We start from the raw sequence: 14,592 nt of genomic DNA on the forward strand, positions 1-14,592 counted from the left end.
CTGCCCCTGCCACTCTATCCCACCCCCAGCCCCAGGCCTGAACACACAGCCTCTGAAGGGAACCTTGCGTCCATCCTTAGCTGTGCTCTGCCTCCTGCTGGGCATGGGGGAAGACTCACTGCCCCAGCAAGTCCCCTACGCTCTCTGTTGCCCTGTTTAGGGGCCAGACAGGTAGTGTTCAGGCCACTTGATCATTCCCACTCAAAGATATAATCTCAGAAAATCTGGAAGCCACAGAGGAAAATAGTTCACCTAAGGGATCAAGAAGGAAACGTCTATGAGAAAGGCAATATATGAAATCTATATATTTTTTTTTTTTTGGAGACAGAGTCTTGCTTTATCCAGGCTGGAGTGCAATAGCACAATCTTGGCTCACTGCAACCTCTGCCTCCCGGGTTCAAGCGATTCTCCTGCCTCAGCTTCCCAAGTAGCTGGGATTACAGGCACCCAACCACCACGCCCAGCTAATTTTTGTGTTTTTAGTAGAGAGGGGGTTTCTCCATGTTGGCCAGGCTGGTCTTGAGCTCCTGACCTCAGGTGATCCACCTGCCTTGGCCTCCCAAAGTGCTGGGATTACAGGCGTGAGCCACCGTGCCTGGCTGAAATCCTCTAAATAAAAATACTCTGAAAGTACAGATGGATAGGTTGATAAGTAGGCAGTCATTGTTGGAAGAGTGATCTTCTCTTATTTTCATGTATCATTCTAAACAATTTAGAAAAGGTAGAAAAGAATTGTCCACTATCCAAACACCACTACTGTGAACCTTCTGCCTTCTAGCCCCCAGAACATAAGTAAAAGATGACTTTGTGAGTTTGAGGAAGATGGAGCTGTGTTACACATCACTTGGTTTGCTTATGAAGTTATCAAGCTTAGAGGATTTTACGATCCAGAATCACAACTGTCAGAACTTAGAAGGGCTGTAGAGAGATGGCAGAGTGAGGTTTTCTCAGACCTTGTCCTGGAGCCCAAAGGGTTGGCAAAGGGTTCCTGCGGCAAACTCAGGAGGTGGGCAGGTTAGCAAAGGGAAGCCTGGTCCCACGTGAACCAGGGCACCTCTGCACTCGCTTGCTTTATATCTCGGGCTCTCACAGAAGACTTCATTTGAAGAGAGGATTGATTCTGTAGTGAAGAGAAGAAAAGTTTGGAGGCCATGGGCCTAGGTCTGTGCTCTCATTTTCTAGGAAAGGGACCTGATGTCTAGGGGGTTGGGGAGGGTAGGGAACGGCTCTGCAGAGACCTCATTGTCAGTGACAGACAGCCCCCACTACCAGACCTGTTCTTCCCATTTTGCTTTTTGTTTTTTACTTCAAAAAAGATACTTATTCTGGGTGGCATACCACTGTTTGATTGATTGATTGATTTAGAGATAGGGTCTTGCTATGTTGCCCAGGCCCAGTCTCAAACTCTTGGGCTCAAGCTATCCTCCCATCTCAGCCTCCTGATTAGCTGGGACAATAGGCATATACCACTGCAACTGGCTTTTTTCTATATTTTATTAAAAAAAAAATATATATATATATATATATATATTTTTTTGGAGGGGGGAGACCAAGTCTTGCTGTTGTCTTCCAGGCTGGAGTGCGATGGCACAATCTTGGCTCACTGCAACCTCCACCTCCCAGGTTCAAGTGATTCTCCTGCTTCAGCCTCCTGAGTAGCTGGGATTACAGGCATGTGCCACCACACCTGGCTAATTTTTTGTATTTTTAGTAGATATGGGGATTCACCACATTGGCCAGGCTAGTCTCGAACTCCTGACCTCAGGTGATCTGCCCGCCTCAGCCTCCCAAGGTACTGGGATTACAGGTGTGAGCCACCACGCCCGGCCTATTTTTTTAAGTTACTGAAATGAAACAAACATTTTTGGTCTGGGTCTTCGCATCCCCACCTCTGCCTTCTGCTCTTACTGACATGATACAGTTGTGGACAGCCAGGAAGTCATCCCACCTGTGGACTCTGAGCCACCAGCACCCTGCAGAACTAAAGCCAGAAAAAATGGGGAGTGGTTGGAGGAAGGGGACAGTAGTGGGAATAGGAGGCAGGACCGGGGACATCCAGTGATGCATGGGTCGGTCACCTCGTGTTCATCCTACCGGATGCTGAGCCTGTAATATCTGGCTCTGTGTTCTGACCTCTGAGCTTCTTCCCCAGGAATGGAACAGAGACTTTGCCATGCAGGAGAAGGGACCATCCCCTGGCCGAGCAAAGAGCTCATTGTCAGAGTTTACGCAACTGTTTGAGTTGCAGAGCCAATTTAAAAATAATTTCTGTCCATCTGGAGTGGATTTAAGAGATGAAAGAAAAGTAAATGATATAAACCTCTGGAATGTTTTAGAAAAATGCATTGAGGGAAGAAAAAAATAAGGGCATAGCGTTAAACCGTCCCTGCAATAAAGGGCTCCTTGGGGTGTCTGCTGCATCGGAAGGAGCCCTGCAGGTTTACTGAATGAATCTCTGAATCTTGGACTGTGAAGAGACCAAATAGTAGTGGGGTAGTAGTAGCAGTAGCAGCAAGAAAAGCTGACACCAGGCGCTTACTGAGTGTCTCACAGTAATCCTGCAAGGGTAGAGGTTTTCATCATTCCCTTTTTTTTTTTTTTTTTGGAGTTAGGGTCTCACTCTGTCTCCCAGGCTGGAGTGCAATGGCGTGATGGGAGCTCACTGCAGTCTTGAACCCCTGGGCTCAAGCAATCCACTCACCTCAGCCTCCCAAGCAGCTAGGACTACAAGGATATGCCACTATGCCCAGTTAATTAAAAAAAAAAAAATGTTTTTGTAGAGATGAAGTCTCATTACATTGCCCAGGCTGGCCTTGAACTCCTGGCCTCAAGTGATCCTCCCACCTTGCCCTCCTAAAGCTCTGGGATTATCGGTATGAGCCACCACGCCTGGCCCCCATCCCTATCGTAGAGACAAACGAAGACTCAGAGGGTGAATAACTTGACTGAGGCCCATGCCTACTCAGTGGCAAAGGCTGTCACTGAGACCTATCCTGTGTGCCCATCTCTTGTCATCTGCCTCCTTGGCTTTAGGAATCCAGCAGTGCCCATTTCCCCTACTTGGGCTTTGGCTTTGGGGCCCGTTTGCCTGGGGAAGCTATCAGTCACTGGGAGCAGCCCTGCTGCTCTGCCTCCTTTGCGAGCCTCAGGTGGCCCCAGGGCCATTGTGTGTGAGCAAAGGCACCCTGTCCAGTCTAACCTGAATCTCTGTAGGAAGAGGCGTGCGGCTCTACTACATCGGAGGGGAGGTCTTCGCAGAGTGCCTCAGTGACAGCGCTATTTTTGTCCAGTCTCCCAACTGTAACCAGCGCTATGGCTGGCACCCGGCCACCGTCTGCAAGATCCCACCAGGTAAACGAGCCACACAGGCACCCCTGCCTTGAGGTCCCTCTCCGAGTGCATGCCTAGGATGCTGGAGAGAGTCCACCTTTCTCACCTTTTCTGCTCACTCATGATTGCGTTGTCAATCTGGAGGTGATTGGATTAGGTTTTCTCTATGCCCACAGATCTAACTGTGCTTTCCCTGAACTTCCAGGGAGCAGATGTAGCATCTGATGGGTCTGCCTTTAACCTGTGGGTACCTGCCCGTTGCCCTGTGCGTAGATGCTCAGGCAGTATGGCTTCCTTTCTTCACTCATTCATTGCACAAACAGCATGCGGGGCTCTGTGCCAGGTGCTGTAGGGGATGAAGAGGTAGATGCGGCCCTGCTCTGCCCCCGCAGACCTTACAGAACTGCAGAGCACAGAAGACAAAGACACGGATGAGTTCAATATAAGGGACGGGTGCGAAGCACCAAGCCAGCAGCCCAGGTAGAGAGAAGGCCCATTTAGCTGTTGGGATGGATCAGGGAAGTCTTCATGGAGGAGAAACATCTGGATCCTGAAGGATAGGTAGGCACTAGGCACAGGGAGGGCATTCTAGACAGGGGGAACAGCCCAGGCAAAGGGCCTGAGGTAATGGAGGGCAGGACATGGATGGGTAGCTCTCTGGCTGGAGGAGGATCATGTATGAGACCGTCAGGGGAAATGTTTCAAAAGCACAACAGCATGAGGCCGTGGAAGGACACCAGAGAGTTTGACTCTAGGGAACTGCTGAGGGTTTTCTGAGTGAGCCTGAAAAATCCCACCTGTACCCCAAGAAGAGGTGTCAGGCTGCACCCCCGAGAGTGGTTTGGACAGGGCCACGCCTGGACAGCAAGATCAGGCAGGTGGCTGATCCCATCTAAGGCCTCTTTCCGCAGGAAACCAAGGCAGAAAGCCCCAGCCAAAGTCCACTTTTCACAGGACGTGCAGCCACTGTCTAGGCAGCCCACAGAACATGGCCTGTGACAGACTAGTGGAGCAGGTAACCTGGCCAGGCCATTGCCTGTGGCACGTGTGTGGCATGCCCCTTCCTGCCCACTGAGTAGCAGATGGTAGTGGAGAAGTGGTAGACCACAGGCAGGGGAAACTTTAGAATGCAGAAAGTCTGAAATGATAATAGCACACCAGGTTTCCAGAGCATTTTGTGGTTGCATTTATAGAGTACATTCCGATCGTTGACCTCATTTAGTCCTCACCAGTTATTCTCTGGCTCTATAAGTAAGGAGACGCTTTGAGAGACAAGTTCAGAGAGTTTCAGCCACCTGCCCAAGCACACACAGCTAGTAAGTGGCCAAGCCGGGATGGGGCCTAGGGCTGATGGACTCTGAAGTTTGGTGCTCTTCTGCTTCTTGGCTCTGCTGGGGGTCAGGGCCCAGGTTCAGCCCTGTTCCACCACCCTTGTCCTTGGAGAGAATGAAGAAGAGGAAGCTCGGTGACGCTCTTGGCCTTCTGCCTCCTCCATTCCCCGGCCCCACCCCCATCTTTTGGGTGAGGGCTGAGTTGGCTGTGGTGTTGTTTGTCAGCTCATAGAATGTCAGAGCTGGAAGGACCTCTGAGGCCAGCCCTTCATTATACAGAGACACAGGGTCCCCAAGAGAAAGCGACCAGCTCAGAGTCACACAGCAAGAACAGGAGCCTGCTGTTGGCTCATTCATAAGCATCACCCCAGCTCACCTTTTGGCTATTTCCGGCATGTGCTTTTGTCTTTATTTTTCTGGTTGACACATTCCTGGCACTCAGGCAGTAAGACTTCAAACAACATTTATTTTAAACTTTATTTGTGACTGTCTTTAGTTTTACTGTCTGGAGAATCAGATGCACAGCTTCACTTAGCTGTAAATGTCGCCTCCACCCAGCCCGGTGCCCAGAGGCCAAAATTTGGCCCAGATCTCTCCTTACCTCCTAGCCCCAGCACCAGGTGTATTCATCAGAGGAGCCCAGGTGGAGGGTGCGCTGGGCCCTCTGCCAAGCTTCCTGTGGGGATGGCAGGCCCAGTAGCCTTTCGGCCAGCCCATCTCTGGGGGCACTGCCTGCTGTGGAACGGCCAGAGCTCCTGTTCCTAGGTGGGTGACCAGACCCCACACAGCATGGGCAACCTGGCCCAGGTCCCTTATCTCTCTGTTCCCTGGTCCCTTTGCCCAAGGAAAGGCCCCCCTCTCCACACCATCTCCCTATTTTTGGAAGCCCACTTTGCAGACTTCTCCCTGCTCTGGGAGTCGGAGCTTGTGGGCCAGCCTTCCATCTCCCCTTGCAGGTATGTCAGTGGCACCTCCCAGTGAGGAGATGGGTTCAAGGGGAGGGACTGAGTCGGCCTTCCCTTTGCATGGTACTGAGTGTGGAGTGTGTGGCAAATGCATCACACACCATGTGTCCCTGGAGCTGTATAAATGAGGCTGGTCTAGGGGGTCCAGGACTTGCTTTATCCAGGAGGGGAGCAACGGACCTGGCCACTTCCATCCCCACAGCCCTGTTTCTGTGTTTTTGGCAGGATGCAACCTGAAGATCTTCAACAACCAGGAGTTCGCTGCCCTCCTGGCCCAGTCCGTCAACCAGGGCTTTGAGGCTGTCTACCAGTTGACCCGAATGTGCACCATCCGCATGAGCTTCGTCAAAGGCTGGGGAGCGGAGTACAGGTCAGTTATGGGTGCTGCCTACATCAGGGGACCCAACTCCAGGTGACTCTGGACAGCAGAGCAGGCAGGGCTCCTCAGAGATGAGCTAGGCCAGCCCTAGCGTCAAGAGCAGAAAGACCAAAGATCAGAGAGAGGCCAAGGCCTGGCAGGCAGGAGGCGCCGGGCCAACAGCAGATGATGAGGAATCGCAGAACGATGTTTGCTGGCACCGAACAGCTGTAGGCACTGTAAACACACGCTCCATCTTATCCTCATCCCAGCCCTGGGTGGGATGCCAGCATCATCCGTACAGATGAGAGAACTAAGGCCCAGGGAGGGAGAGTGACTTGCCTGCAGTCACACTGGTGGAAGAGCTGTGTCTAGAACTCTGCCCTCTTGGCTTCTTCCTTAGTCTCATTTTAGGCAGATGGCTTTAGGATGACCCTCTTCAGGAAGTTAGGTCTTCAGCTCATTGTTCCTTTCCTCCTCTGTTGCTCCATTTCTGACTCAGGGACCCTGGTGATGCTGAGGAGCCCAGGATATTAAAACTGAGAGTCCGGGAAGGGAGGAGGAGATTTGGGTAGTTATAAAGGAACAAAATTTTCTTGCTGAGAAATGACTTTTTTAGAGTCCTAGATACTGGTTTCTTTTTCTTTTCTTTTCTTTCTTTTTTTTTTTTTTTTGAGATGGAGTCTCACTCTGTCATCCAAGCTGAAGTGAGTGGCACCATCTTGGCTTACTGCAATCTCTGCCTCCAGGACGTGCCTCAGCCTCCCAAGTAGCTGGGACTACAGGTGCGTGCTACCACGCCTGGCTAATTTTTTGTATTTTAGTAGAGAGGGGGTTTCACCATGTTGCCCAGGGTGGTCTCGAACTCCTGAGCTCAGGTGACCCACCTGCCTCGGCCTCCCAAAGTGCTGGGATTACAGGCGTGAACCACCATGCCCGGCCCTAGATACTGGTTTAAACATGGCCCTGATATAGTCAGGTCTACCTGGTCTGCTTGGTTGAATCTCTCAGGCCATCCTGCTTTGGGTTTAGAGAATCCAGTCCCTTTTGTTTCCACTCACGGACAAAAGTTTGCGGAGAGGCAGGACTGTGTGCCCCCGCCTTCTGCTCCACACTCCCCCCTGCCAGCCGCCAGCTCCTGCGGCAGATGCAGAGGTGCCCACACGTCAGCTAGAGCCAGCGCCTTGCAAGCTACTCTCCCTTTCTCTTCATTTTTCCAGATGTTTGGAATCCATTTTGTTTTGCAGTCATGCTGCACTCAGGCCAAACCCATTTCAATATTGGCCTTGGGCCACCGTTTGTAATGAAATCCAGATGAGCATGACTTATGGAAAGTCAGATTCTCATTAGAGGATTTCATCCTGTAAAATCCTCCTCTTCCACTTACCGTATTTTAGCTGCTGTTCTTCTGTGTCTGCCCCAGGGTGTCAGGGAACATAGCCCCTTGGTCTCTTGGGTGTCTCTGAAATCCAGGAGTGACCAGTGGAGCAATCAAAGTGGTCAGACCTCAAAATAACTTACAACTATGTTATGGCCTGAAGAGATCAGCCCAGGCCCAAAGGTCTAGCCAGAGAAATGTTTTAAGCAATCTTTTAGCCCTGGCTTAGCTCATTTAGGGAACAGGAGTGAAAGGTTAGAAAATTAATCTTTTTTTAGTGGAGAAGGGAAACATTTAAAGATGGACGGCAGTGGAAAAGAGTAAGGGGATGTCCATTTGCTCTTCTTGTACCAGATTGTAGTCCGGAGGGCCACACTCAGGTACCCTCACTTGTGCAGACACCCCAGGGTCTGTCTGCAGGCCCATTTCTCAACCTCCCTGCTACACAAGCAAAGTAGAGGCCAAGCAAGGAGGGTGGCGCCTTCAAGACAGCAACACTGTTCCTGGTGTGGCATTGCAGCTCTCCCGCTCCAAGTGCTAGGAAGAGGCTCTTTGGTGGCAGAGCCTTTCCCTGGGGACACTGTATCACCACGCGGGATGTCCTGCCAGCACACCCAGTCCTCTGTGGCCCACCGCGTCACCGCTGCCTGGCAGCACTGCACAGCAGCCTGACGGGTGGGCGCGGCCCCTTCCCAGAACAGCCTTGTCGTCCTCCTGCCTCTTGGGCCAAGGAGAGTAAGGTTTCAGCTCTTCTCTCTGTGAGGTGGCTGAAAGCAGGGCCCAGGGCCCACACCTCTCACCTCCAGCTGGCACCAGCGACTCCAGCCTCAGCAGATAGCCTTTGCTCAGTGGAGGCCTTTGGGAGCCTGCCTGCAAGCTGCGTCATCAACTAGCCTGAATTTAGACAAAGTGCTTTGGGGAAAAGAAACGTGTGGTGTGCCTTGTTTTTTTCCAGTAATTGTTCCATGGCTCGTTCTGCTTGTAAGATTTTCCAAAATAAGGCCGTAGATGAGAATTATATCAGCACATTGGGAACCGAAGGCATGCGGACACTGTTGGCGCTTTGTAAAAAACACCCCTCAATCAGACAGACACACGTCATCGTGGCCTGCTGGGGCTGGGCCCAGATTTCGAGATAGAGGAGCGGCACGTGCCCGTTTGGTACAGATGGGAGCCAGGAAGCCCTTTGCTCAGGATGGAGGTCTCCTCTATTAGGGGGCCTGTTACAGTAACTGGGGGGCCTCTGGGGTACCCTGCAATTGACTTTACATATTTAACTCTTTGCCATTGACTTTACATGTTTAACTCTTTAAAGTCGACTTCGTTCCCCCTCAGGAGAACTTAATTTACTCAAAGTCCTCCCTGGGTAGAGGAGTTTGGCCGGGTAGTTTCAGCAAGTTACTGGTACCGCTTCTAGGACAGCGTCTAACACCATCTTTGGGAAGATGACTGTCACCAAAGCAGAAAAAGCTTTCTGACTTGTGTAGCCCCCTGGAGATTTTTTAAGTCCCCCACCCCACCCCTTTCCCTATTTCTTACAGGAGACAGACTGTGACCAGTACCCCCTGCTGGATCGAGCTGCACCTGAATGGGCCTTTGCAGTGGCTTGACAAGGTCCTCACCCAGATGGGCTCCCCAAGCATCCGCTGTTCCAGTGTGTCTTAGAGACATCAAGTATGGTAGGGGAGGGCAGGCTTGGGGAAAATGGCCATGCAGGAGGTGGAGAAAATTGGAACTCTACTCAACCCATTGTTGTCAAGGAAGAAGAAACCTTTCTCCCTCAACTGAAGGGGTGCACCCACCTGTTTTCTGAAACACACGAGCAAACCCAGAGGTGGATGTTATGAACAGCTGTGTCTGCCAAACACATTTACCCTTTGGCCCCACTTTGAAGGGCAAGAAATGGCGTCTGCTCTGGTGGCTTAAGTGAGCAGAACAGGTAGTATTACACCACCGGCCCCCTCCCCCCAGACTCCTTTTTTGAGTGACAGCTTTCTGGGATGTCATGGTCCAAGACAGAAACACCCCTCTGTCTAGGACTGCAGTGTGGAGTTCACCTTGGAAGGGCGTTCTAGGTAGGAAGAGCCCACAGGGCCATGCAGACCTCATGCCCAGCTCTCTGACGCTTGTGACAGTTCCTCTTCCAGTGAACATTCCCAGCCCAGCCCCGCCCCACCACTCCAGCAGACCTTGCCCCTCGTGAGCTGGATAGACTTGGGATGGGGAGGGAGGGAGTTTTGTCTGTCTCCCTCCCCTCTCAGAACATACTGATTGGGAGGTGCGTGTTCAGCAGAACCTGCACACAGGACAGCGGGAAAAATCGATGAGCGCCACCTCTTTAAAAACTCACTTACGTTTGTCCTTTTTCACTTTGAAAAGTTGGAAGGATCTGCTGAGGCCCAGTGCATATGCAATGTATAGTGTCTATTATCACATTAATCTCAAAGAGATTCGAATGACGGTAAGTGTTCTCATGAAGCAGGAGGCCCTTGTCGTGGGATGGCATTTGGTCTCAGGCAGCACCACACTGGGTGCGTCTCCAGTCATCTGTAAGAGCTTGCTCCAGATTCTGATGCATACGGCTATATTGGTTTATGTAGTCAGTTGCATTCATTAAATCAACTTTATCATATGCTCTTTTAAATGTTTGGTTTATATATTTTCTTTAAAAATCCTGGGCTGGCACATTGACTGGGAAACCTGAGTGAGACCCAGCAACTGCTTCTCTCCCTTCTCTCTCCTGAGGTGAAGCTTTTCCAGGTTTTGTTGAAGAGATACCTGCCAGCACTTCTGCAAGCTGAAATTCACAGAAGCAAATTCACCAGAAGGGAAACATCTCAGGCCAACATAGGCAAATGAAAAGGGCTATTACAGTATTTTTACACCTTTGAAAATTGCAGGTTTGATACAAAGAGGTCTGTCATCTTCCCCCTGGGATATAAGATGATCTAGCTCCCGGTAGAGGATCACCGGTGACAACTATAGCAGTTGTATTGTGTAACAAGTACTGCTCCCAGCAGCAATTAGGGAGAAAACTAGTCTAAATTATTTCAACTGGAAAAAAGAAAAAAGAGTCCTCTTCTTTTCCTAGTCTTTTGCAGAACACAGTAGACAGAACTGCCACCTTCAATTGGTACTTTATACTTTGCTGCTGTTTTTGTATAAAATGACCTGTCCCACGTTTTTGCATGAATTTATAGCAGGAAAAATCAAGGGATTTCCTATGGAAGTCCTGCTTTATTCCAGGTGAAGGGAAGGAAGTGTATATACTTTTGGCAAGTCATACAGCTCAAATGGGATGAGATTTCTGATGTTAGAGGGAGATGGAGAGGCTTCCTGATGCCTCATCTGCAGGCTCCTGTGCCTCTGAAGTTCTAGCCATGAGGTTTCCAGGTAGGACAGCTGCTCCCCAAGCCTCCTTAGGACACAGGAAGAGATGGAAGGAGCACCTTGACAGACTTGTGTGAGTCTTCTCGAAGGAGTGTTGACTCAGAACCCAGAGACAATACAAAACCCCTCACTTCCTCTGAGAGGGCCAAATGCTGTGAGTCTGAAGTATGTGCCTGGTGTGAAATGATCTATGGCCTGTTTCTTACACAGGAAGCCCCCTGAACCTCCTGTACATGTGTTCATATTCCCAGCCAGCTCTGAGACCCAGGAACCAAATATTCCATTTTGGCTTCTGCTAGAGCAGTCATGGTTCCTCTCCTAAAAGCCATGGGCAGCAGTTTCCGAGGGCCTGCATTATCCACCTGCTGCACGATCCTATGAGGGCTTCCTGTGGCACACAGCCCTCTGGGTGCTTGGGAACTAGCTTCAGGCACAGCCTGATTCTGGTGATCCAGTGATCTATGGAAGTCCTGTCTTATTCCAGGTGAAGGGGAAAAAAAAAGCCTATACTTTAGCAGGTTATGAACTTTGAATGTGATGAAATGACACGTTTGGCTGCATTTGGATGGTGTCTTAGAACCCTCATTGCTCAGACCTGAAGGCTACTTCTAGGAGCATGAAGTTTGAGTTTTGTGTTTTTCCAAAGGCTACTTCCTTGGCCCTTTTTCTTTATAGACTAGACCACCAGAGGAGGATGTGTGGGATTGTAGGCAAACCCACCTGTGGCATCACTGAAAATAAATTTGATCATACCTAAGAGGTTAGGAAATGGTGCCATTCCCACCTTAGAGTGCTACATAGGTGCTTTGGGCGTATGTAACATTAGTGTCCTTCCTTGAAGCCACAAGCTAGTTTTCTTAGTTTTAAAATCCTGTTGTATGAATGGCATTTGTATATTAAAACACTTTTTTTAAAGGACAGTTGAAAAGGGCAAGAGGAAACCAGAGCAGTTCTAGAGGAGTGCTGGTGACTGGATAGCAGTTTTAAGTGGCGTTCATCTAGTCAACACGACCGCGTGTGTTGCCCCTGCCCTGGGCTCCCCGCCATGACATCTTCACCTTGCAGCTTGTGCTGAGACTGACCCAAGTGCAGCTAGCACTGGGACATAGATCCTTGTCTTCAGCACCTTCCGAGGAGCCAACTTTTATTCCCTTTCCTCTCTCCCCTCCCCACCTCGCTTCTTCCCAATTTAGTAACTTAGATGCTTCCAGCGCATGCGTAGGTAGCTACCCCAGCCGGTTTGGATTACAGGCCTGTGCTGGAACATCTCAGTTGGCCACCTTCCTGGCAGGCTGTAGACCTGACATTTTGAGACAAGCCTAGAGTCAGGAGCAGGGACTTTGACTCTTAGGAAGAGCACACATGAGGGCAAGGCTGCTGGCAGACGTCTCCATTGTCCTTATGTTGTCTGTGTTGTATTTTTTTTTTAATTGACCATGGTGATTATTTTTTTAAACCATCGCTAATATACTGAAGTGAGCTATAGCACATATCGTGTGCTTAGTTTGTTTTATTTTTCTCCATCTCCCCTTGGCTTCCTAGAGTTTGGACATATTCCAGGCTAAATGCTTTTACTCAAGACTACAGAAAGGTTTGAAGTAGTGTGTGCATGGCACGCACGTATGTAAGTAATCTGGGGAAGAAGCAAAGATCTGTTTCATTCTTAGCCTCAGGCCTCATGAGGGTCTCCACAGGGCCGGAGCTCAGGTTACACCACTCCTTCGTCGTTACAGATGTAGGGAGAAGAATCTGCAGGCTGCTTGTAGGACTGTTCACCAAGGGGGATACCAGCAGCAAGAGAGGGCACCCATTTAGCCCTGGACCCTGTTTCTTACTGTGTGACTTGGCTAGAGTTGGGAGTTCCCCCAAAATAAACGTGTCCCCATTTTACCAGAACCAAACCTCAACACAGCGAAGCTGTACTGTCTTTGTGTGGCAAAAATGTTCCCTTGTAGGCCCCTTTCAGGTAACAGTCTTCACAATGTATTTTCATCACGGTTTAAGGAGCATCAGCCGCTTCTCAAGTGGGTAGGGAAAGCAGAAAAACGTACGCAAGAGGACATGGATCCAAAATGATGATGAAGCATCTCCCATGGGGAGGTGATAGGTGGGGAGATGATGGGCTAAACAGGCAACTTTTCAAAAACACAGCTATCATAGAAAAGAAACTTGCCTCATGTAAACTGGATTGAGAAATTCTCAGTGATTCTGCAATGGATTTTTTTTTAATGCAGAAGTAATGTATACTCTAGTATCCTGGTGTTTTTATATTTATGTAATAATTTCTTAAAACCATTCAGACAGATAACTATTTAATTTTTTTTAAGAAAGTTGGAAAGGTCTCTCCTCCCAAGGACAGTGGCTGGAAGAGTTGGGGCACAGCCAGTTCTGAATGTTGGTGGAGGGTGTAGTGGCTTTTTGGCTCAGCATCCAGAAACACCAAACCAGGCTGGCTAAACAAGTGGCCGCGTGTAAAAACAGACAGCTCTGAGTCAAATCTGGGCCCTTCCACAAGGGTCCTCTGAACCAAGCCCCACTCCCTTGCTAGGGGTGAAAGCATTACAGAGAGATGGAGCCATCTATCCAAGAAGCCTTCACTCACCTTCACTGCTGCTGTTGCAACTCGGCTGTTCTGGACTCTGATGTGTGTGGAGGGATGGGGAATAGAACATTGACTGTGTTGATTACCTTCACTATTCGGCCAGCCTGACCTTTTAATAACTTTGTAAAAAGCATGTATGTATTTATAGTGTTTTAGATTTTTCTAACTTTTATATCTTAAAAGCAGAGCACCTGTTTAAGCATTGTACCCCTATTGTTAAAGATTTGTGTCCTCTCGTTCCCTCTCTTCCTCTTGTAAGTGCCCTTCTAATAAACTTTTCATGGAAAAGCTCCTGTGCCAGGAGCTCAGTCTGATTCTTGCTGCTGTCTGTGGGTGGAGAGAAGATTTAAAAGGGAGCCCAGGGGGGTCCCAGGGACTTCAGGGCTCAGGAAGACCAGAGGAAAATGTAAGCCCAGATATACCTTGACCAATGATGTGCCAGGCCACATTCTGCTGTGGTCCTCATGTAATACCCAGCTGCCCTCATTCACCAAGGGGAACATGCAGTGCCAGCAGAAGCCCCTGGGCCATCTGCACAAAGGTCAAAAGTTTCTCAATGGGTGTATCTCGCTATTCTGCAAACCTAAACACCATGTGTCCCACTGATGCTATCTCTGCAGTGCCATTTCATATTTTACTTCCTCTGTACCCCGAGGCCTTTGGCAAATAAATGACACCAACCCAACCTCTAGCCCTGCCACCTCTTGCCTCTGCTAGTCCCTCCTAGCCTGATTCCTCCATATTGTCAGGGTGTCTTAAATGCCACCAGATTTGTCTTCCTACAGGCATGGAGGTTCACAAGTAACTAACTTGGTTTCCACATCTGCCAGCTCAGATGACTGTTAGCACCTGTGAAAATTCATTTTGAATTCAAAACACCCAAGGAGAAAGGGACTTCAAAGTTGTTTCCTTGGCTAGATCTTACACTGACTCCAGAAGATGTGGATAAAGAATGGATAAAGAAAAACGCTGATTAAAATGTAAACTGTTGGCCAGGCGTGGTGGCTCAACACCTGTAATTCCAGCACTTTGGGAGGCAGAGACAGGCAGATCACTCGAGGTCAGGAGTTTGAAACCAGCCTAGCCAACATGGCGAAACCCCGTCTCTACCAAAAACAAAAATTAGCTGGGTGTGGTGGTGCACGCCTATAGTCCCAGCTACTTGGGAGGCTGAGATGGGGGAATCGCTTGAACCCAGGAGGTGGAGGTTGCAGTGAACTGAGATCATACCACTGCAC

General features: G+C 49.6%; 1 protein-coding gene across 7 annotated transcripts in view; it reads left to right on the forward strand.

Moving 5' to 3' along the window:
- Positions 1-13,642, forward strand: part of SMAD3 (SMAD family member 3) — a 129,615-nt gene extending 115,973 nt beyond the window's left edge. For 6 of the 7 annotated variants that reach the window (XM_031002507.3, XM_063698642.1, XM_063698643.1 and 3 more), the window contains 3 exons: positions 3,214-3,351; positions 5,852-5,996; positions 8,904-13,642. In XM_031002507.3, the coding sequence (XP_030858367.1) occupies positions 3,214-3,351; positions 5,852-5,996; positions 8,904-9,027 (407 nt within the window). In that variant the 3' untranslated portion in view covers positions 9,028-13,642. Of the gene's footprint in view, positions 1-3,213; positions 3,352-5,506; positions 5,618-5,851; positions 5,997-8,903 lie in introns of all 7 variants that reach the window. The other variant, XM_055362687.2, reaches the window with a different exon arrangement.
- The last annotated feature ends 950 nt before the right edge of the window (positions 13,643-14,592 follow it).

The sequence above is a fragment of the Gorilla gorilla genome, chromosome 16 (genome assembly GCF_029281585.2).
Source record: "Gorilla gorilla gorilla isolate KB3781 chromosome 16, NHGRI_mGorGor1-v2.1_pri, whole genome shotgun sequence".
Lineage (NCBI taxonomy): Eukaryota > Metazoa > Chordata > Mammalia > Primates > Hominidae > Gorilla > Gorilla gorilla.